Source organism: Mesocricetus auratus, unplaced genomic scaffold (genome assembly GCF_017639785.1).
Source record: "Mesocricetus auratus isolate SY011 unplaced genomic scaffold, BCM_Maur_2.0 Super-Scaffold_4256, whole genome shotgun sequence".
In the NCBI taxonomy this organism is placed as follows: domain Eukaryota; kingdom Metazoa; phylum Chordata; class Mammalia; order Rodentia; family Cricetidae; genus Mesocricetus; species Mesocricetus auratus.
In genome coordinates, this window is record NW_024429182.1 from 113,137,663 (window position 1) to 113,159,732 (window position 22,070).

The window sequence follows — 22,070 nt, forward strand, 5'->3', positions numbered from 1 at the left end:
AAGGGAGGAATCAACCTATTTGAAACATCCTATTTGGGAACTGTGCACAGCACTTCTGGTCTCTGGAGTCTACTTCTCTGAGAGGGGCTGAGGAATTGTCATCTAGCTGGATTTGCTACCAGCCCAAATGAAACTGGACTTGTTATGAAGGGGAAAGCATACAGTGGAGGTTAAGAAAGCAGCTGACTAGTGGTGCGTGCCTTATGGACCTTCACTCTGAGGTCAAACGCGTTTATCCCGCTGTAGCAGAGGCTGGCGTCTTCCACACTCATGCATGGATAGGCATAGACACAAGGACATTTGCTGTTGGCATTGTGCAGAAACAACTCATAAGCAAAAGAGAGGACTTTTTTTTTTCTTTTCTGAAATCATAGGGGAAATGTCATGAGCTTTCTCCCAAGGGGTACATTGCTCCACCCAGTGGCTTGGAGCTCGGTCCTGGCACAGTCATCCTAAAAAACATGCACAGCTGTGGCGGATCATGTGCTCTGCCGGGCGGGGTCACCCTGGTCATTCATTTGCCAACTGCCAAGGTAAGGTAAAAAAAAAATGCTGGTTTTCTTGGCACAATATGTAGTTACAGAGAACAAAAGTTTTTCTTAGTGTTGTAGAAACAAGTCAGAAGTTCCAGGGCTACTGACTGTCATCTGAGGAGGAAACCCATCTGGCTCCTACTTTACTAATGTGAAAACATCTGGAGCAACTACATTTTCAACACTTTGATACTTTAAGTATATCTTGGGGTTTTGGAACTTTGACCAGTTCAGCTCTGAAGGACCTTATTTACCAGTGACTTATTGTTAGGCAGGTGAGACACACAGGAAGGTGAACCTGCAGCCCTTGAGATAGTATCCGAGGCTTGGCATTAGCAGAGGAGATAAGTCATCTACCATGAATTCTACATAGATTCCAGGAGGGGCTAAAGAGATCATGACATGATAAGGGTCTCCTCCTCCCCCTTCTCTTCCTCCTCCTCCTCTTCCCCTTCCTCCTCCTCCTCCTCCTTTATGTATGTGTTGTATTCATGTGAAGGCCAGAGGTTATTATCTAGTACATTGAGGCAGGGTCTTTTCTTTAAGCCTGGATCTTGCCATTTCTGCTAGTCTGGCAAGCTGGCTTTCTACAAAGATTTCCATTTCTGTCTACGTGAGGGCTGACCCACATTTGCTCAGCAAGTGCTTTACCCAGTAAATCATATCCCCAGCCCCAGCCCCAGATCATTCAACTGTGGCCAACCTAGGATGGACATAGAGACAAAAATCGACCCGGGAACACAGGCCACGTTCTTCCCCGGTGTCCTTCTTCTACCACAGCACCGTTCGAGCTAGCCAGTGAGGCTTTTAGCACAGTAACACAGAAATCAATTGCAAAATCTGGAGCCAGGGAACACTCAGATTGCACTGGAACCCGAGGTCTGACACAGTCTGAGACAGAACAACAGAGAACCGGAGAAGAAGGACCAGAAGTGAGATTGTGATCATGGCCTAAGTGAGGAGCCAGGCTCTGAGTAGTGTACTTACCCTACCTCCAAGTGCATCTCGGATTTAGTGAGAGTGTGAGCCTGGGCTCATGCTGGCCTGTGTCCTCCACAGGAAGGAGGTAGAGCGATAGTTTTTAGCACTACCTGAAAATGTGCATGAGAGATGCCCAAAACATTTGAGAAACTGAATGTCACAGTCATCAGCGAGGCCTAGGGTCTGGCGGTAGGTCACTGGTGCCAAACATTTCGAACTGTTGGAAGGCCTGACAAATGAATTCCATCAATACTGGCTGATGACTATTCAAGGCATCAGATGTGGAAGAGAACAGACACCAGCTCTGTTCCTCACAGGTTGACAGCGTTGTTGAGAGAGCTAGGCCTGTAGCCTCAAAGAGCATGTCAACGGCCTCACCCAGGCTGGGCAGACAGCACAGTGGACACAAGGGCAGACATGCCCAAGTGTATTTAAAAGTCCAGAGAAGCTCTGTGTGAGGCAGCAATAGCCCTAGTTAATCTATAGGTACCAACCACCTGGCATCTGACCAGGAATGGTAGTATTAGCTGTCTTTGGTCCCTAAATCCTGGAAATCATCTTTTCTCTTACTGGCCAGTAGAGGAATCGGCTATGAAATTGTTGGCCCATACAAACAACCTTAGCCATGTAGGATACCCTGGGAAACACTTGGAGCTGAAGGTTCAGACATTGCTGCCAAAGGATCAGTGGGCCTGTATACAGCTTCCTTGGTCACTACAGTAGAAGCAACAAGGAAGATGAGAGACTGAAGGCCAAAGTTTTTCCCACGTATGTTACCAGCCAGGATCACAATGAACTCCTGATCCTCCAGCTTCTACATCCCAAGTGCTAGTGTGCACCACCACACCCGGCCAAGAGCTACGCTCAAAGAAAAAGAATAAACTGTGATGTCTACAGTTGTGTAAGAAAGATCACCTGAGATCACTGCATACCTTTGAGTATAAACATGAAACCAAGAAACACAGCTCCAAAGGACAACTATAGCCAACACTGCTCCTTACCAACCACTGGGTGGCACTGTGTACCACAGACAGCTTGGTTGCTCGCCCACAAATTCTGGGATGTAACATGAAACTTGGGTATGAATGCCCAAAGTACATACAGGTGAATATTATTTCCCCTAAAAAAGGAAATCCTCATAGGTTATAACATTAGTTCACCTTGAGCCGGGCGTTGGTGGCACACGCCTTTAATCCCAGCACTTGGGAGGCAGAGACAGGCAGATCTCTGTGAGTTCGAGGCCAGCCTGGTCTACAGAGCTAGTTCCAGGACAGTCTCCAAAACAATACAGAGAAACCCTGTCTCGAAAAACCAAAAAAAAACAAACAAAAAAAAAAACAACAAAAAAAAAACATTAGTTCACCTTGATGACATTATGCTAAAGAACAGAGTACTTCAAATAATCAAGCTCATAGAAGTTGGTGATGGTCAGAGACAGGTGGGAAGACTAAAGGGATGCTATTTCACAGGTAGAGTATCACAGAAGATAAAACATTTCTAAAGATGGATGCTTCTGGGCACAGTGCTCCCACAGTTACAGCAAGGTAGGAAAGAGCAGGAGTTTTTACATTTGATTTCCCCTGCTTTGGCCTGCAAATCACCACTACCATTGGTCAGAAAGTACCAAGTGACTGAAAAACTTGGTGTGCAGTACTGGATCCGATGTCCATTTTGCTCCGTGCTTTTACTGTGAAAACAGTAACTGAGGGCACGTGTCTGTGAACTTGTCCTTTCTGGACTCTAATCTTCACCGGCAGAGGCTGCCTGTTACAATCTAGTATGCAAGCTCAGTGCCTTGAACAGGGGCTGCCACATGATTTTATTTGAGCCAGGAGTAAACAATGGCAGGAGGGGGAACAAAGGTGAGCGTGGAACCTGGAAAGATCAGTTAGGGAGAGTGGCACTATCTGAGAAATGAAGCCAGGAAGGCCAGAAATTTAGCCTACCAAATTGCACAGCTGAGCCCAGCTCCAAATCAAGCTGGGGCAGTCTATGTGCAATATACCAGGGACAAGAGGCTTCTAGCAGCAAGAGAAGAAAAGGGAAATTGGACTCCAGGGGCAACAACTGTGTTTGGGGAAAATAATCTGATCCCACAGCTTCCTGGAATGAAGTGAGCACAAGGGAAAAGATTTGACTTCTCTTTGACTTTTTAAACTTTATTAATTTTTACTCATGTATTTAGTGTGTGTGTGTGTGTGTGTGTGTGTGTCCGTCCATTTGTGAGAATGTCACTGTGTAGTGACCAGAGGACAATGTGTAGATGATTCTTTCTACACTCAGATCCAAGGGGCTAATATCAGTTGTCATGCTTGGTAGCAGGTACCTTCGCCTGCTAAGCCATTTTGCTGGCCCTTCTCTTAAGATTTTAAAGCTAAGGAAACTATTCCTTAGGACTAACTGCTTGTTATTCCTGGGTTAGCACGGAAAGAGTCTGCTCTGCTTTTCCCTTATAGAAAAATACGAAGGAATAACCCTACAGAATCACTACTTGTTTAGAGAGCCATTGGTTTCACTGGCTTCAGTTTATAGAGAAAGTTGGTTCACCTAGAATCTAGCCGATCTGTAAGGGCATTTTTTTTGGTTATGAGTAGGATGACTGTCCATCCAGGTTTGTATCTGTTGTTCCTCATTAACTTATTAATAACTTGTTTCATAGTTCACTCTGTAAACTACTGGGGTTTGGACAATAAATTTGAAGGTCACCCAGCTTATAAATAACATTTATAACGGTCTGTGGAGGTCCTAGGAAAAGACAGAGGAACAAACATTTCCATTGGCTGAGCACACCCAGCTGTGCTGTGCTGGGTACCAGCAGAAGGCTTTAGAAGGAGAGTGCTTTGCTGGGAGCAGGCCCAGGTATTCCAGAAGGTTCCTGCCTGCAGGACCTGAATGCAGAAAGGGGGTGGCTGGCCAATGGGGTGACTGGAGGGGGTGGAGGACCACCTCCTTTAACCATCTGTTGTGGTTAGGCGTTTAGGAAGTCACTTAGTCCACCTGGCACAGGCCTGTTATCCCAACTACTTGCAAAGCTAAGGGAGGAGGATCAGAAGTTCAAAGCCAGCCTGGGCAACTTAATCAGACCCTATTTCCAAAATTAATAAATAAAAGTTCACTAGTTCAAGGTCCTAGGTTTAATCCCTAGGTGTGTGGGGGGGGAGGGGGCAATCTGGGCCACCAGTTTCTCAGCCTGTAACCCAGAGATAACAGTGTTTACCTCCAGAGACAGGCTCCTTACTTAACAATGGCTGCTATTATTCCACTATATAGATGGAGCCAGAAAGGGCAAACTGCTGATCAAGGCACATGCTAATTCTAGCCAGCTGGAACGGAGTCACCACACAGTACCTGACTTGGAAAGAGAACTTGCCCAAGGTCACACAACTCCTGATCCGCTGGAGGAAGACCATCCCCAGGAAGAGTTTGTCTCTGCCACACCCGCTGTGGGGACTCCAGCCTGACCAGCAGTCCTGTTCTTTCACTGTTCCACAGAAACCCACCCATAGGAAAGGGTCGAACACAACAAAGGGAGGGGAGGGCTTGCAAAAGTCATTGAATCTCAGAGATTCGAACTGGAATCCGGGGGACGGGGCGGGGGGGGGGACAGTGAGTGGCCTCCTCCTCAAGAAAGCAGCAAAACAGATCACCTTTTACGCTCGCTCCCTCGGCGGGGAGGAAGCAGCAAGCCCGGGGGCTGGCTGAGAGCTTACGTAAGGCCACTCGCGGCTGCGCCCCGGTGTCCCCAGGGTGTGCGCAGCGCGGGGGAGCGGAGTGAGGGCGGGCCTTCCCCACCACACGCGCTTTCCAGCCTCTCTGGACTCGGGGACCACCGGCCCCAGGGCCGCAGCGTCGGGGCTGGGCGCGGCGTCCTCCCACGGCCCCCAGCTTCCCGGGGGAGGAGCAGCGCATCGCGCAAGCATCCGGGATCGGCGGAGGGGGCGGGAGGAAGGGCAAGAGGAGGAAGCGGGATTTAAACGAAAGGCGGTGACGCCACACAAAAGATTCCTATAGGCTCCTGGGAGGTTACGGCCGAGGTGGCGGCGGCGAGCCGGGGGCGAGGCGGACGCGAGGAGGCGAAAGCCGCAGACGCGCGCGGGCAGGCGGGTGTCCCCTGGCCTGCGGTCTCCGCCCTTCCTTTCAGTTGCTCGGAGGTCGCTGGGAAGTTGCTGGTTGACAAACATGGCAGGAGTCGGGGCCCGGGTCGGCCGCCGCGGAGCCGCGCGCACCTTCTGAGCCGACTACCCCGGGGCGTCGGATGCGCGGGGCCCGTGGGTTCTGCGGGGCAACGGGGATGGAGTCGCCACGACAGCCGGCCGCCGGGCGCGGACCATCCAAGCCGGGACGGCGTGCCGCCGCGGCGCCGGGCCGCGCACTCTGAACCGCCAGGCGGGAAGGCGCGGCCGCCCAGCGCCCTGCGTTGCAGCCTCCCGCCCGACTGACTCCGCGCGGCCGCCACAGAGCCAGCCACGCCCTCGGCCCTGCGGCCGCCCAGCGCCCAAAGAGCCGGAGCAGAAGATGCGGCCGTTCGTCCCCGCTCGTCTGCTCCGGCCGCCGTCGCCGGCCGGTGCCGCCTGGCGGGGTCGCCGCGCCTGAAGCCCACGTGCGCCGCCGAGTCCGGTCGCCGCAGCGCAGCGGCTGACAGCAAAGCCTGCCGGGGCCGCCGCCCGCGCTCCTCCAGGAGCAGAGGATTTTGATTTCAAAGGAAGGAAGGAAGGAAGGACAACTCCCAGCCTCCCCGTCCCGCCCTCTCCGCTCCGGCGGCCCGGCCGGCCATGCCCAGGAAGGCGGCGACAGCCCGGCAGCGGGGACTTTTCTGGTAGGCTCGTGGCGAGGGGCGCGGACTGGTATTCTGCCGTGCCCCGGCTCACGGTCCCAGCGAGCGTGCACAGCGCCCCGAAGAAGAGCTTGTCGCGGGCTTGGGCCCGCCCCGAGACACCCGGCCGCCGCCGCCACCCCGATCCCTGTGCCCGCCGCGGTGGGTGGCATGATGGTGCGCGGAAGGCAGCGCGGCCCTGGCCAGCTGAGTCGCGGCGGCGGTGGTAGTGGGCTCCCCAGCGGCATGCCAGTGCCCCCTGGGCGCGATGGCTAGCGGCAGCGCCGGGAAACCCACTGGTGAGGCGGCTTCTCCGGCTCCAGGGAGCGCCGTCGGCGGGGCCAGCTCACAGCCGCGGAAGAGGCTGGTGTCGATCTGTGACCACTGCAAGGGCAAGATGCAGCTGGTGGCCGACCTGCTGCTGCTGTCTAGCGAGGCGCGGCCGGTGCTCACCGAAGGCCCCGCCTCCCCTGGCGCTGGTGCCGAGTCCTTCGAGCAGTGCCGGGACACCATCATCGCGCGCACCAAGGGCCTCTCCATCCTCACCCACGACGTGCAGAGCCAGCTCAACATGGGCCGCTTCGGAGAGGCGGGGGACAGTCTCGTGGAACTGGGCGACCTGGTGGTGTCGCTGACCGAGTGCTCTGCACATGCGGCCTACCTGGCGGCCGTGGCCACGCCGGGCGCTCAACCTGCACAGCCCGGCCTTGTGGACCGCTACCGTGTGACACGCTGCCGCCACGAGGTGGAGCAGGGCTGTGCTGTGCTTCGAGCCACCCCGCTGGCTGACATGACGCCGCAGCTGCTGCTGGAGGTGTCACAGGGCCTGTCTCGAAACCTCAAGTTCCTGACGGACGCGTGCGCCCTGGCCAGTGACAAGTCACGGGACCGATTTTCGCGCGAGCAGTTCAAGCTGGGCGTCAAGTGCATGAGCACCAGTGCATCGGCGCTGCTGGCATGCGTGCGCGAGGTGAAGGCGGCACCCAGCGAGCTGGCCCGCAGCCGCTGCGCACTCTTCAGCGGGCCCTTGGTACAGGCCGTGAGCGCTCTAGTGGGCTTTGCCACTGAGCCTCAATTCCTGGGTCGCGCAGCGGCCGTGAGCGCTGAAGGCAAGGCGGTGCAGACCGCCATCCTGGGAGGCGCCATGAGCGTGGTGTCGGCCTGTGTGCTCTTGACCCAGTGCCTCAGGGATCTGGCGCAGCACCCCGATGGGGGCGCCAAGATGTCGGACCACAGGGAGAGGCTGAGGAACTCGGCCTGCGCCGTGTCTGAAGGCTGCACCCTGCTATCTCAGGCTTTAAGGGAAAGGTCTTCACCCAGGACTTTACCGCCAGTGAATTCCAATTCTGTGAATTAGCACCCCACCCCACACCCCCCATACCCATTGTCCACCCCAGGCTAAAGGAAGACACTTATTCCTCCCCTCTCCATTTATACCAAAGAAATCATAGGTGACTCCCCCTCCCCAATGTTAAATGCTCAAGAGGATTTTTCCAGAAGGCAGGGCCAGGCACACAACTTAACATGTACACAGTGGGCCCAGGTATCTACCAGCCCACTGTGGAGACTCAGATACAGAAGATGGGTAGGTAGCGTGTGGGCTGCAGGATTACCCCTACACACTCCAACCCCTCAGTTAATTGGGCAGGAAAGACATCATGGGTTCATTTCTTTCTTCTTTTTAATTAAAAGAAAGGTTACCTCAGTTTTCACTCCTTAGACATGGATGTAGCTACCTTTTTGTATGTCGTTATTTTTGTTGAATTAGAGTATACTTTGTGTGATAAGAGTATGACTTTGCCATGTGATTTGCAAGTGGGGGGAAAGCTACTGTGAGTGTGTGTTTTATTTTTTAATTTACACTATAGAGTGATTTTTTCCCCCAATGTCAAGTTTTTACCCTGCATGTACTGGAGTATTTATTTCATCTATTAAATTGTTATGTTTCTCAGATGGTTTTTTGCAGTTACTGTATTTCCACTAACTCTGCCTGCTGCCTGTCATCTGTGGGAAGGGGCTGTGGGGGAAAGGTTTACTTTGGTTGGCAAGTGAATCCCCAGTGCCCACCCTTTTCCAATTTTCCTTCGAGAATTACTCTTCTGAGCATCCTAGCACCACAGAAAGACAAATGTATGTGATCTGTTGTTAAAGGCAGGCAACATGTGATTGGATTATGCAGTGCTTGGGGGTGGGCTGTTAGTGGGGGTTTTGTCTTCCTTCTAGTTTTTTGGAGAGTGATTTAGCTGTCTTTGTCGCTGCTCATCTCACCATCATGAGCCACGGTTCAGTCTGATTTGTGCTCTGCCTGCCGTTTTCAGGTTAAAGCACTTCCTAATACCGTGTGCGGGCGACCTCCTTGCCAGCTCACGGGATTTCTGTATGGGACTCAAGAGCGCTGTGCATCAACTTAGTGCATTTAGCGTCTTTGGTGAGGAGGCTAAGCTTCACTCAAAAATCTCCATGGCTGTTTGTTAGAGGAGGATGTCTCCTCAAGAGTATAGGAACTTTCTAGAGCATAATTGCTGGCAGAGGGCTTGTTTTTGTGACCTTGATTCAAATGGTTGTGTTATGATTGAAATCATGTCATGGTAGTTTGTCTTTTGGGTAGACATAAAGGGATTGGGGATGGGGGTTATAAGGGGGTGTATAGTTTGTTGAAGACACTGTTGAGTAGTTCTTATTAAAAGAATGACAAACCTATTTACAGTATTGAAGCCTGGAAGAGCCACACAGGCAAAAAGACTCCTACAGGCTTTAAATGTATCGTTTATGTTTTTGTTGGGATTCATTGTACTGAAACCTTGATGGTGCCACTATAAAACATCAGCATGAGGCCGGGCGTTGGTGGCACACACCTTTAATCCCAGCACTTGGGAGGCAGAGGCAGGTGGATCTCTGTGAGTTCGAGACCAAGCCTGGTCTACCGAGTGAGTTCCAGGACAGGCTCCAAAACAATACAGAGAAACCCTGTCTCGAAAAACCCAAAAAAAAAAAAAAAAAAAAAACCAGCATGAAGAGAGCCATACAGCCTGTCTTGCTTGAATGGCTGTATTTGTTGCAAAAATATGAAATTTAGCATGTAAAATTATCCTCTCTCAAACCCTTAGAAAAATGTTAAAATGCAATTATCAGGGGAAAGCTGGCCATGGTGACTCACATCTGTAATTCCACCATTTATGAAGCTGAAGCAGGAGCATTGCCGTGAGTTTGAGGCCAGCATGGGCTGCCTCAAACAAAAAGTAATCATTGGGGAAATGATCAAAGGAACTGTAATTTTCTCTGTCAGGTCCTGGAAGAGTTAAACTATTAAGTAAAATAAAGTGACCTTGAGCGTTATTCATTCCCCTGCTCTTTTGTAAAGTTTAGTCTAGGTTAGCTTCAGGGAGATTGGGGAGGAAATGCTAAATGTGTGAGGAAATTATTTCTATTTATTGGATTTACACAATGATAAAAGTAAGTTTTATATGGTTCCTTCAGCTGCAGATATCAGAGTATACACAAAGGAAATCAGGGCCAGAAACCTGTAAATGTGGTAATTAAGAAAAAAGAATCACCAGCTTATTCTTGGACTCACTCCCTAAAGAAGTTTAAAGCCAAAAGGAAAACAGACTTGCCCTATCTCTCCGTGACATTAACTAGCTCGTCTCCAAATTCAATTTGGAGCTGTTCTTTCTCCCAGACAAGTGACAAGTGCTTTTAATATGTGTGTATTTGAAGGTTTGGGCATGTCCAAAGAACAGTGATATGGAACCTTTTTCTCTTCTGTTTTTGAGGCTCAGGGTTTGTCCAGCAGCAGGTGTCATGAAATAACTGTTTGCAGCAGTTTCTGAGAGGCATCGTGAGGGGCACACGGCACTTGCGTGCGTGTGCGCCTGCGTGCAGTGCTTCATTGGGCCAGGGACTTGGACACAGGTCTTTGAGATTGTAACTTTCTTCCAATGTACTAGTTGCCAAACTTCTCTTTTAAATAGCCCCTGATTTTTTTTAAAGAGATACATCAACCTATTTCATAATAGGATATAATGAGGTCAACAGGATTACTGGTTCCAGGAATAAAATCAGAATGGCCTCCTTTCACTTTTCTTTCTTCTTTTTTAGTATGTAAATTACACCTCACTACTGTTAACTCCCAGTGCATCCCTGGGTCCTTCTGATGTCCCAGGTCAAGGTTTGTAAGTCCAGCTTAAAGCCCACTTTCTGACCAGAGATGTCAGGAGCCTTCTCAGGAATGATAAGGAGAAAAAGAAAAAAGAAAAAACAAACAGCTAAGTTCCCCAAACAAAAGCCATTATCTATGACAGTCAACCAAGGAAATGGGACAAAAATGGGCTTTCAAGCGATACCAGGAAAAAAAAAATCACAACAAGCCTTTCTTTAGCTGTTTAAAGTTTTGCCTTTCTTACTCATTCTGAGTTCTTGGTAAGAATGCAGTGTGTGTGTGTGTGTGTGTGTGTGTGTGTGTGTGTGTGTGTGTGTGTGTGTGTGTGGTTTTTCTGTCTTTCTATATCCCAGCCCCTATGATCTTTATAATTTTGGAAACATCAGTTAACGACTGAGTGGTGGTTCTTTTACACTTTCCTTTTTAAACTGGTGTAGGGATCTGAGCTATTTGGCAGTTTGAGACAGCTAATTTTAACAGGAACACCTGTTTTTCTGAATGAACAAGCAGAATAGCAGGGGTTTGACAGAGAATTGCCAACCAAGTGTGCAAAGACTGTGAGAGGGCTTGAAGAAGAAATTCACACACTTAACATGTTTGCCTGGGGCTGCTGCCTGACTTGACCTTCGGCTACAGTAACTGAAGAGTTCTTAGGGAGACGGGGGTCTTAGGGGTGGAAACAGACACTTGGGCCCCAGGCAGATCCTCTCAGGGTTTACTCCTTTATTTACTTTGCATTTGTGTGACTAATTGGTCCATTTTGTTTAAGCAAAGTTTCTGTGAGTAATTGCTAACCCACTATGATAAAAGGCTCAAAAAATGTAGTTGTCTATATACAACCAGGATAATGCTGTCAGCATGGACATCTGTGATCAGGGTCAATTTAATAAGGCTGTGAACCTTTCAAGGTCAGAGGCTGTAATGCCTGGCATACACATATTTTGGTTTTGAAATGAAGCTAATAAAATGCCTACAACTAGTTTATGTAAGTAGTGAAATAGTTCCTGGAAGTGAAGTTACAATGGTCATTCACAGAGCAAAAACACTGGGAGCCAACTAGGATACAGCAGTAAGTGGCACATGGTCTAGAGTCGGTCACACAGGTGCAGTGTGGTCCAAAGACCTGTAGCATCTTCACTGCCCTGGAAGCTACCTTGGTCTGTGTTGTGTCAGGCTCTCCAGGTAGACTGATGTATGCCCGGGTTGCAGACTTCCTGCCCTTTGGAGTCTGTGGGTTTCTTTTTACTCCTTTCCCACCTTTAATTCCAGAATACACCACTTGTGTATCAGGAGGCAGGATCATTTCTGTGAGCTCCTCCTTTATTCTGGTGTCCTTTCCTCTTGGATATTGTGAGATCCAACCTAGGTCTTTGTCTGTGGTGGGCAAATGTTCTGCCACTGCGCTATGCCCTCAGGGCCTAAGAACTTCTCTTTAGATGGATCTTTGAGGATGTATGTGTGCTGTGTTTGTTTTGTGTGTGTGGGGGGGTGCAAGTGTGCACGTGCCACATCTTACATGGGGATCAGAGGACAACTTTGAGAATTAGATCCCCAGAGTTGTGCAGCAAGAGATTTTAGCCTTGGAGCCATTGTGTGTGGGGGGGAGGTGGGGGTGGGGGGTGTGTCTAATATAGAGTCCTCTTCCCTCTGTTCACTCTTTGGAAATAAACTGAAACAATACAACAGTAAAGTAGCAAACTGACTTTATGTTGTTAACATATCTCTTGTCCTGGAAATAGCAAGGTGAATTTAAAAACAAAAAACAAAAACAAACAAACAAAAAAAAACTCTGTGCTCCTTGACCACCCAAGAAAGAACACTTCACTCCTGAGTTGGTTTTTTTGTTTGTTTGTTTGTTACTGTTTTTATAATTATAAATGTGTGTGTGTGTGTGTTTGTATGAGTGTTTGCCTGTATGTATGTATGTGCACCACGTGCATGCCAAGTGCCTGAGGAGGCCAAAAGAGGTTGTCAAATGCCCTGCACTGGAGTTATGGATGGTTATGAGCTATCATGTGGATGCTGGGAACCAAACCTGGGTCCCCTATGAGAGCAACAAGTGTCCTTAACTGCTGAGCCTTCTCTCAGGCCCTGGCTACTGAGTTTATAAAACATTTTATACTCACAAGCAAGTTATGTGCAGACCTATTCCAAAGTGTACTTTAGGAAATGTGTACTGTACTCCGTGATACAGTCAGGAAATGGAGGCTCTTTAAGGGTCATCAGCCTTAGAGCTAGAGTTGCTGTTTAAAAGAATCTCATTACTCATGGGACAGTGGCTGGAGTGGGGACGGGGACCAGATGCTGCCACTCACATCACCCGTTACTCAGAGGGTACACAGGATCTCAGCCATGCCCTGGCCCCAGCCCTGCCTGTTCTTTGGCACTTACTCATGGGCCCTGATCACAGTAGCCCTGGGGCAGTTCTATGGTAGGATGAGGTAGCCATGGCTGAGTCCTGGCTTTATTCTGAACTGTGGGAACTGGAGTGTTTGTTATACTTACTTGAGCCTCTAGTTTACAGACCACTTTCACTCATCATCTGTCATTGGGTCCTTAGAACACTCTTGGGAGGAGGTAGGTATTACTCACTGTGTCTGTCTTCCAAACATTTGTGCCTCTGTTTTCCCGTTGTAAAAACTAAAGCAAATATTTACAGTGAACTCCATGAGGCGGAAGGCCTCATGATGAGCTCCATCAGCGTAGCTCCGTCTACTTCAAGGAGTCACGTCACTGAATGTTAGGTTCACAACAGTTTCCCTTGACACTCTTGTCCTAACTTCCAGTGCTTTGACACAGCAAGTGCATTGATGCTTGTTCTCATCCTCTGAGAAGTGTTCTGTGTAGCTTCAGACCTCCAGTCCAGATTCTACACAACACTGGCCATCTTAAAATATTTAAATTCCTGGGTAGCGGTGGCACATGCCTTTAATCCCAGCATTTGGGAGGCAGAGACAAGTGGATATCTTATGAGTTCGAGGTCAGCCTGAAACCCTGTCTCAAAAAAATTTTTTTAAAAATCACCATTGGGACATTTGGGTTTCAGGAAAGACTGAGATGTTAAGTGTGAATTTTTATCGTGATTTAGAAATGAATCCAGTTGCTAGTTTTAAACTATAACTAACGTTGGATTTATAAGATTTAATTTTGATATGTATGTGTTTGTGTGTGTGTGTGTGTGTGAGTCAGAAGGGCTAGAGAGATAGCTCAAGCAATTCAAAGCACTGGCTGCTTTTCCAGAGGACCTGGATTCAGTTCCCAGCACCCAGATGGTGGCTTACAACCATCTGACTTCTTTTGGCTTCCAAGGGCACCAGACACGCACATACATGCATACATACATACATACATACATACATACATACATACATACATATGTAAAACAACCATAGACATAAAATAATAGCAATAATAATAGTAATAATAGCAACAACAATCCCACAAAGTACAGTTAAAATGGTCTGTTGGACCAACTAATTGTTCTCTATCACAATTTCTACTACACTGGAGTTTTCAGGGTGCTGAGTAAAGGCTCACGAAGCTGACTGTGCAATGAGGACCCTGAAATAATCAGTGGGTGCCGGGAACACAAGGATGAGATGATGAGCATGTAGTACAGCTAACAGAGAGGTGTTGCACATCAGGAGACCGATTTAAGCCCCTGAGCCCTTCCTCAGGATCTCCCTCTAGCCCTTAGCTGTCTCCAGCCCTCATAATCCCTAGTTTGGGTCAATTTGGCTATTCTAACCTGCCAAAGATGGCAACGGTGCTAGTCAGAACTGATTTCTGTACTCTCTCTCTGCCAAGTAACCACATCGAAGTGAAAATTCCATGATTTGTTTTCTGTCCAACTGAAGGGTGGTTTTCTTGAGAGGCCTTAGGTACCTTAAAGAACAAGATTCACTCCAAGGCCTGGGGAATCATTTTCTTCTATGGCCTAATTTCCAGGTTGTATTGATGTGTGGTGTAAGGCTCTGTCTAGACTTGGTCTGCTCTGCACAGTGCAGATGAACCTCATTTCCCCTTGATGCTAGGCTGGTCTTAGATCAGGAGCTCGTGTGGTGCTGGTAAGACACACTTACCTACAGATTGCTCCTGAGTCTGGCTGCCTTTTTAGATCACCAAGAGCTGGATTGGGGCAATAGAGGCAGGCTGGGAGGGTGAGGGCTTGCTGATGGAGTGGAGGCCTTTTAAGTAGACTGGCATGTCTCTTTTGTCTCTGGCATCCCTGGGTGCCATCTGGATGCTAGAAGCTGCTTAACGAGCGTGGGGGGGAGTAGCAGCTGGCACTGTCCCACCTTTGCATCACTCAGCGCTGTCTCACAACCACATCGAGGGGCAGAGAGTTGTTTCAGATGAGGATGCTCAATTGAAACTTCTTGCCCAGGTCACAAGCTGGGCTGTCTCTGACAGAGCCAAGCATTTGGGGTTACTTGGCTACATGAATGGGTGAATTTTTAACATGGAGTCTGTCTGGTCTTTTAGATACAATGCTCTGTCACTTGACAGATGGTAATTCCTGAGGTGTTTTTTTGTTTTTGTTTTTGTCTTTTTCTCTTGAGTCTCACATGTTTGGTTGGAGCTCCTCCTGGGCAGAGCACAGGCTAGAGCTCCTGGTGATCTACTCAGGAGAAATAAGTATAAGGAAAAATGGGACATCTGCTGTAACATCCTGTGGGTTTATAGGGTGCTGGAGCAAAAGTGACTTCTGGCTTGTTCAGGAACCTGTGTGTCTCTAAGATGCAAATGTTTTTGATGTTCACCCACTCCACAACTCTCTCCACAGTCCTCCCCCACTGACTTGAGGACAAAAGCTGCACTCGAAGTTCTTATTGTCTCTAAGTCGTTCTACAAGCTAAGCTGTCTCTCTCTGGATCATTCAGCCCACATACCTTTTCCCCTGCCATTCCTCAGCTCTGGTGGCAACCTCGTCTGTGGGCCCCTGGACTTACTACACATAGTATTTTTCCAAGTTGTTGTAACTGTCTTTACTCACCTGTGTTTCCAGTATGATCATCAGGTAGTAGCATCATCTTTTTGTTGTTGTTGTTTTTGTTTGTTTTTCAAACCCAGGGTTTTTGGGGTTTTGTTTTGTTTTTTGTTTTCCACACACAGTATTTCTCTGCATAGTGCTGGAACTGGCTCTGTAGACTGGGCTGGCTTTGAACACACAGAGATCCTCTTGCATCTGCCTCCTGAGTACTGGGATTAAAGGTATGGCTATCAGGTGGTAGCATCTTTTCTTATAGTCACCTAACAGACATTCAATAAGCACATCTACATTAACAGGTGTAAGATTTGAGTGTCTTATCAATCTTTCAAAGGCAGTCCCAAGAAGAAAAGGTTTTATTAACTTCTTCCAGTTCCCTTTAGTCGGGTGTCTTTTGAACTTTCATGTCATGTACTTTGTGTGGTCACCACGCAGCCTCCTGCTCCGGGCTTTTGTTGTCTTTCTCCCAGATATAAGGTTTCCTAGATGTAGCCACATCAGGCCCCTCTCATCCTCACCTCTCCTATCCATCAGTCGGAGATCAAGGCTTTTGTGTGGTAAACCTGGACCCTACATGGTAACTTCCTGCTGTCAAAATTTTTACACATTCATTATTAGCAGTATGCCACTGGACAGGCACCACAGAGAACAAAGGCAAGCTGTTATCAAGCTGATATAGTTCAGCTGGTAGAGTCATTGCTTAACCTGGTGATACACACCTATAATTCCTGCACTGGGAAAGTTGGAGGATTAAGAGTTCAAGGTCATTCTTGGGTACATAGTTAATTGGAAGCCAGCCTGGCCTACACTAGACCCTGTCTCAAAAAATAAAATCTTAAAAAAAATTATTATTGTATTGTTTTATATGTATATTTTGCCTGTGTGTATTTCTGTATATCACATGTGTGTCTATGGAGGTCAGATGAGAGAGTTGGGTCCCACAGAAATGGTTGGCAGCCACTATGTAGGCACAGGGAACCAAACTGAGTCCTAGAGAGGAGAAACCTGTACTCTTAACTGCTAAGACATCTCTCCAGCCTCCAGAAAAATAAAATCTTATAAGCTCCCCCAGAAATCAGGAATTTGAGTGAACTCTAAGGAGAGATTAGATGAATTGTATACATAGAATTCTCTCTCTCTCTGTCTCTGTCTCTGTCTCTGTCTCTGTCTCTGTCTCTCTCTCTCTGTCTCTCTCTGGCTGGTACATGGATAACTCCTCTGGTGCTCTGGGCTGTGTGCTTTAGGCTTAGGTGCCCACCTGTTGGTTTTTTTAGCTCTTCTCAAGGGTCTAGAAATCATTTGCCACCCTGGGAAGCTGGTCTTTCCCACACATCCACTGAGAACCAGGCTCCCCAGGGAGCCCTTGAAACTGGCGTGAGAACTGAGTTCTGGCTTCTGGTCCTGCGATTGTTATAATACAAAAATTACTCATGACTTTCCATAATCAGGTTCAGGTTGTGATAACGTACTTAAATACATTTCTGGAGTGAGAAGTGCGTGATAACTCTCTCTGTCTCTGTCTCTCTGCCTCTCTGTCTCTGTCTCTCTGTCTCTCTCTGTCTCTCTGTCTCTGTCTCTCTGTCTCTCTGTCTCTGTCTCTGTCTCTCTCTCTCTCTCTCTCTCTCTCTCTCTCTCTCTCTGCCTCCCAGACCTAGACATCTCTAAATGGAGAAAGTGGCAGACTCAGGGGATAAAAAGTCCAAGTCACCAGGAAACTCAGGAAAAGTAAAATCCTCAGAGCAGCCGGGAGGTTGAGGCAGAAGGATAGCCAGTTTAAGGACAGCCTAAGTTATTCAGTGAGACTGTCTCTCAAAAAGACCAATGAGTCAACAAACAGAACAAAACAAACAAACCTCACAGGATTCCAGGTCACCAGTATATTTGAGTTAGGGCCTTACCCTTGCCCAAAACACATTATGTAGACCGGGCTGATCTTGAACTGACAGAGATCCACTCACTTCTGCCTCTGCTAGGATTACAGGAATGCTTCATCATGACTTGTAGGTAGCCTACTTTTAATTTTTTGTTTTGTTTTGTTTTTTGAGATGGAGTTTCTCTGTGTAGCTTTGGAGCCTGTCCTGGAACTCGTTTTGTAGACCAGGCTGGCCTCAAACTCACAAAGAATAATTTTTTAAATATTTATTTATTTTGTTATTAAAGTTTTTCTTACAGATATGCATTTGCACCATGTGCATGCCTGATGCCCATGGAGGCCAGAAAAAGCCCTTGGATTCCCTGGATCTGGAGTTACAGAGGGTTGTAAACTACTGTACGGGTGCTGGGAATTGAACCCAGGGCCCTCTGTAAGAGTGATAAGTGCTCTCTAGCCCAAAGGTGACCTGTCTTTAAGAACCAGAAAAATCAGGGATCTGAGTCATAATTTAGGGTCCTGTTCTCCCAGCATTGGGGGTTGGGAGCCATAGTGCACAGGACGTAAGGGCAATGTGAAGAGAAGCCTGTGCATCTGTCTTGGGAAACCTTACCCTCTCCCCAAACAGCCCCAGGCTTTCTTTTACACTTTTTTATTCAGGTATGTAGTGTGTGTGTGTGTGTGTGTGTGTGTGTTTATGCGTGTGCGCACACGAGTACCTTGGCACACATGTGGAGATCAGACAATATCTTTGGAAGTCTCTTTCCACCATGTGGGTCCTGGACTCAGGAAACAGGCACCTTCAACCCACTGTGCTATCTCGCTGTCCCCACGCCCATTATGTCCTATCTTGGTCTCAAGAAGAACACTTAGATCCAGAAACTCACCACTTCTTAAGAGAAGTTAGGAGACAATTTGACACAGGAACATTGACTTATTTACAAGTTAGTCAAAATAGAGAAAGAAAGACTCCTGAGTTCTCCTGCTTTTCTCCACAGTGATAGAATTTCACAGGAACAGCCAGAAAGCATGTGAAATTAGACTGTCAGAACTACTTGAAGTTTCTTCCTGGGAAAGGAGCTCTTCCTCTGACTGGCACCAAGACATCGGCCTATCGCTTCCCCCAGCATAGGATTCTGTGGAAATTTAACTCTTTGGGATTATTTGTTTGAATAGCCTGGAAGAAAAAGGCAAGGGCACACTGCCTTTCTTCAGACTGTTTCCTCTCCTGCCAGGGCAACTGTGCTGGGAGATCTGTCTTCTGGGCTTGTTGTAGCTGTTGCCATCTGAAGTCAGAGCAGCCCTGGTTGCCACATGAGACCACCTTCATAAAACTGGGCTCACTGGCGTCCCCTCAAGGAAAGGGGTGTCTCATCAGTCCCCTCCACTCCAAGGATATGAAAACAGTTAACAGTTGTTGGGGGAAAGGGAGTCCTTGGTGGTGTAGCTGTCCTTAAATAATCCCAATTAAACTCATGGATTCACCAAGCTGGACTTGGAATTGTTTCTTTGATGTGTCCCGGCCCTCCCTATCTGGAGTGAATAGAAATAGACTCCCCGGGAAAAGTCATGCATCAGTGATCTTGTCTCTAGAGACCAGTGCGCAGCAGCCAAAGGCCAGCCCACCTAGCTCATCATGGCCTCGCTCATCATCATCTCTTATTTCCCTGAGGGGAGCCCAGACTCAGCTCAGTGCCTCACCCCTGTCACAGGGCTCTGTCTGAATATTCAGGGCCCCTCCCCCGCCAGTCTAACTACACATTTAGGTTGACAGTTTCTGAGAACTTCCTTGGGGTGAGCACCAGTGATGCAAATGCAAAGCCCATTTCCTGTGCTTCCTGGGATTGATGCTGCCGGAATATAACCTGCTTTCCAATACAGACTACTAACACCTGAAGTCCTATAAGGACCACACTAAGTCTTTGAGGTCTTTGTTTTGTGTGAGACAGTGCTTATCTATGTGGCCCTGGGTGTTGTAGAACTTGCTATATAGACCAGGCATTCTACAGGTCACCACAACAACCTGGGCTCCTGATGTCAAGGGTTGTAGCTGACTTATGTCCGTGTGTGGCGGGGGCCTGGTTTGTTATTTTCTTAATGCTGAAGATTTGGGGACTAGGTGACTTCCATGGAGATGAGCTAGCTGATGAAGCCTACATGGAAGAGCCACACAGAAAGAAGCAAAGGGATGTGTAAGATACAACTATTGTGCTGCTGAAGGTGACAGCAATGCTTAGAAGCTTTACCTTCTGCTTCAATTTGAAAGCCTTTCGGATGTTACACAATGTTCTGGGAAATGGGGAGTTGGCCCTAATTGCTACCTAGAACAGTAGTTCCAAGATGTTGGCTGACGAGCAGAGCCTATCCATGACAAAGGTCTCATGTCTGGACAGAATGGAAAAGAACATTGTGAAATGTTAGCAGCAGCTTATATTGGACTACAGTAGCTCCATGGGCTTCTTTTTTCTCCTAAGAATATATCCTTCTCCCCATCTTTCATGAGGAGTTATCTAATGGAAATAAAGGCAGTAGTTGTCATTTGACAAAACTACTTTTACATTAGAATGACAGCAACCTTGTTTTGGCGCATCCAACATTTAGAGGACTATATTACTGTACAAAGAAATCCTAAAGTTTGAGAACCACCAAACTTGTGTGTCCATGAAAACATTCTGACTCCTAGGTTTTCCCCTTTAATGTATGTACGAGTCAGTGCTATTGTGCTGACAGCTCTGAGGCTCAATCAGCATGTCTACCAGTAGACCCTCCCTGAAGTAAAGTTAGAGTATATTATAGAGATGATATTGCATACTTTATACTTAAGTGTGGGTTGAGTAGGTGAAGCTTAGCAAAACTACAGTACACATCCAGGCATGCATGCATGCAGACCTCTCCAGAGAGTCACTGTAAGGTGTCTTTACAATGGCTAGATATACAGATCTGTATCATCCATCATTGTTTAAAGGACGTACTTTACAATGTCTTAATGATGAGATCAAGTTAAGCATCAAGTGAAAAGGAGGCAGGTCAGGAGACACAGCTCAGTCAGTAAAGTGTTTGACATGTGACATGAAGGCCTCATGCAAAATGGCTAGACACAGAATCCCAGCATGGAGGGAGGAAGAGTCAGGAGGCATCCTTGGGGCTGCTGGCTAGCCAGGCTAGTCGAGTTGGTTCATTCCAGATTATAGTGAGAGACCTTGTCTCAAAAAATAAGGTGGAATGATGCTTGTGGTTGACCTATGGCCTTCATCTGTATGCATGTGCACACATCTCCTCACACATGTGAACACACGCATGTACCCACATATGTAAAATAGATGATAAAATTACATCTTAAATTACTGTAAATATATACTTATTTGTAAATATGTAAATGAATATGTTTGGATATAAAGAATTGTTTACATATTTTCATAAAGAATTTCCTTTTGTAAATGAATCTAGGAGGTAGCTGTATGAAGTATGTTGTCAGATTAACACTGAGAGAAGATGGTTAACACAGTGAAACTAGAAGACGCAAGAGCCATCTCTAGCTCCACCATCAGTGTTTTAAGAGACACACTCAAAGGTGAACCCAAGCAAAGAAGCATTTCTGAAGATCTGAAACATCACACTTAGCAATTTGTTTTACAAATCATTTTGGGACATCTTTTCCCTTAGTATTTTCTCACTTTGTCAACATGAACTTACTAAAAATGCTATTAAAATAGAATTCCAAGGCTAAGAGGATGACTTAGTGGGTTAAGCGCTTGTTGCACAAGTGTGGGGGGTCTGACTTTGGATCTTGAACACTCACTTAAAGCAGAATACAGCAGTAGCAGTCTACAGTCCAGTGCTGCAGAGAAGGGGAAGCAACAGAGGGATCCCAGGGCCCTATTGGCCAGTCAATATAGCTAATATGGTGAGCTCCAAATCCAGTGAGAGACCCAGCCTCCAAACCTAAGGTGGAGAGTGATTGAAGAAGACACTGAACGTGAACCTCTGGCTTCCCCTTGTGCATGCACATGTAGATAAGCTTACCTATATGCACACATGCATACACCACCAACACATACAAACACGATTCCAATATGACTTCATGGATGTACCACAATGCACTTAGTCATTACTTCATAAGACCTGTGGTTGTTTCCTGAACAATTAACTGGTAATGCTCAAGTGGACAGCTCTGTGAATGACTCATATTTTTGCCTAAGCATCTGCAAGTGCTGAGTCTACACATGTTCCTGGCTATGGACAGCTTCTTAAAGGAAGTTACCCATTCTGGGAAGAGGCAGTCTTTGCTCTGAGTGACAGATATTTACTAAGCACCAGGTATTGGTGGACAAGCCATTAAACATCTTCTTGCCCTAAGCAGCTTGGAGTCGATGTGGGGAGTTAGACAGCTCCAATCCCAAAGAAAGAAAGAAGCGTTTTTCCTCTCAGTACTATCACTGTTGAGAGCCCTGCTTTGTGGTACATCAAGAACTTGGTGCTCTCTGCTGCCCTGTACAATCTTGAGTCAGCTGTTGTTCCTAGGACTCGGGGTCCTCATCTTTAAATGAGGTCACTAGACTAGGTTACTTTGAGTGGCACCACTCATGACCCTGAAATAGATGAAAAGTTCCGGAGAAGCATGAATGTGCCGTTTCCTTTTTTAAGTATCTAATTATGTCTCACAATCTGGGACAACTTCTTTGGGGACTTCAGAAGGCGTTGGGGACCCAGGGCCACTTCTATCC

The 22,070-nt window shown here is 47.5% G+C and overlaps 1 protein-coding gene across 1 annotated transcript; it reads left to right on the forward strand.

Moving 5' to 3' along the window:
- Positions 1 to 5,898: 5,898 nt before the first annotated feature.
- Tlnrd1 (talin rod domain containing 1) lies at positions 5,899 to 8,278 on the forward strand. Its single transcript, XM_005077853.4, has one exon. The coding sequence runs from the start codon at positions 6,596 to 6,598 to the stop codon at positions 7,682 to 7,684; it is 1,089 nt and encodes a 362-aa protein (XP_005077910.1). The 5' UTR covers positions 5,899 to 6,595; the 3' UTR covers positions 7,685 to 8,278.
- The last annotated feature ends 13,792 nt before the right edge of the window (positions 8,279 to 22,070 follow it).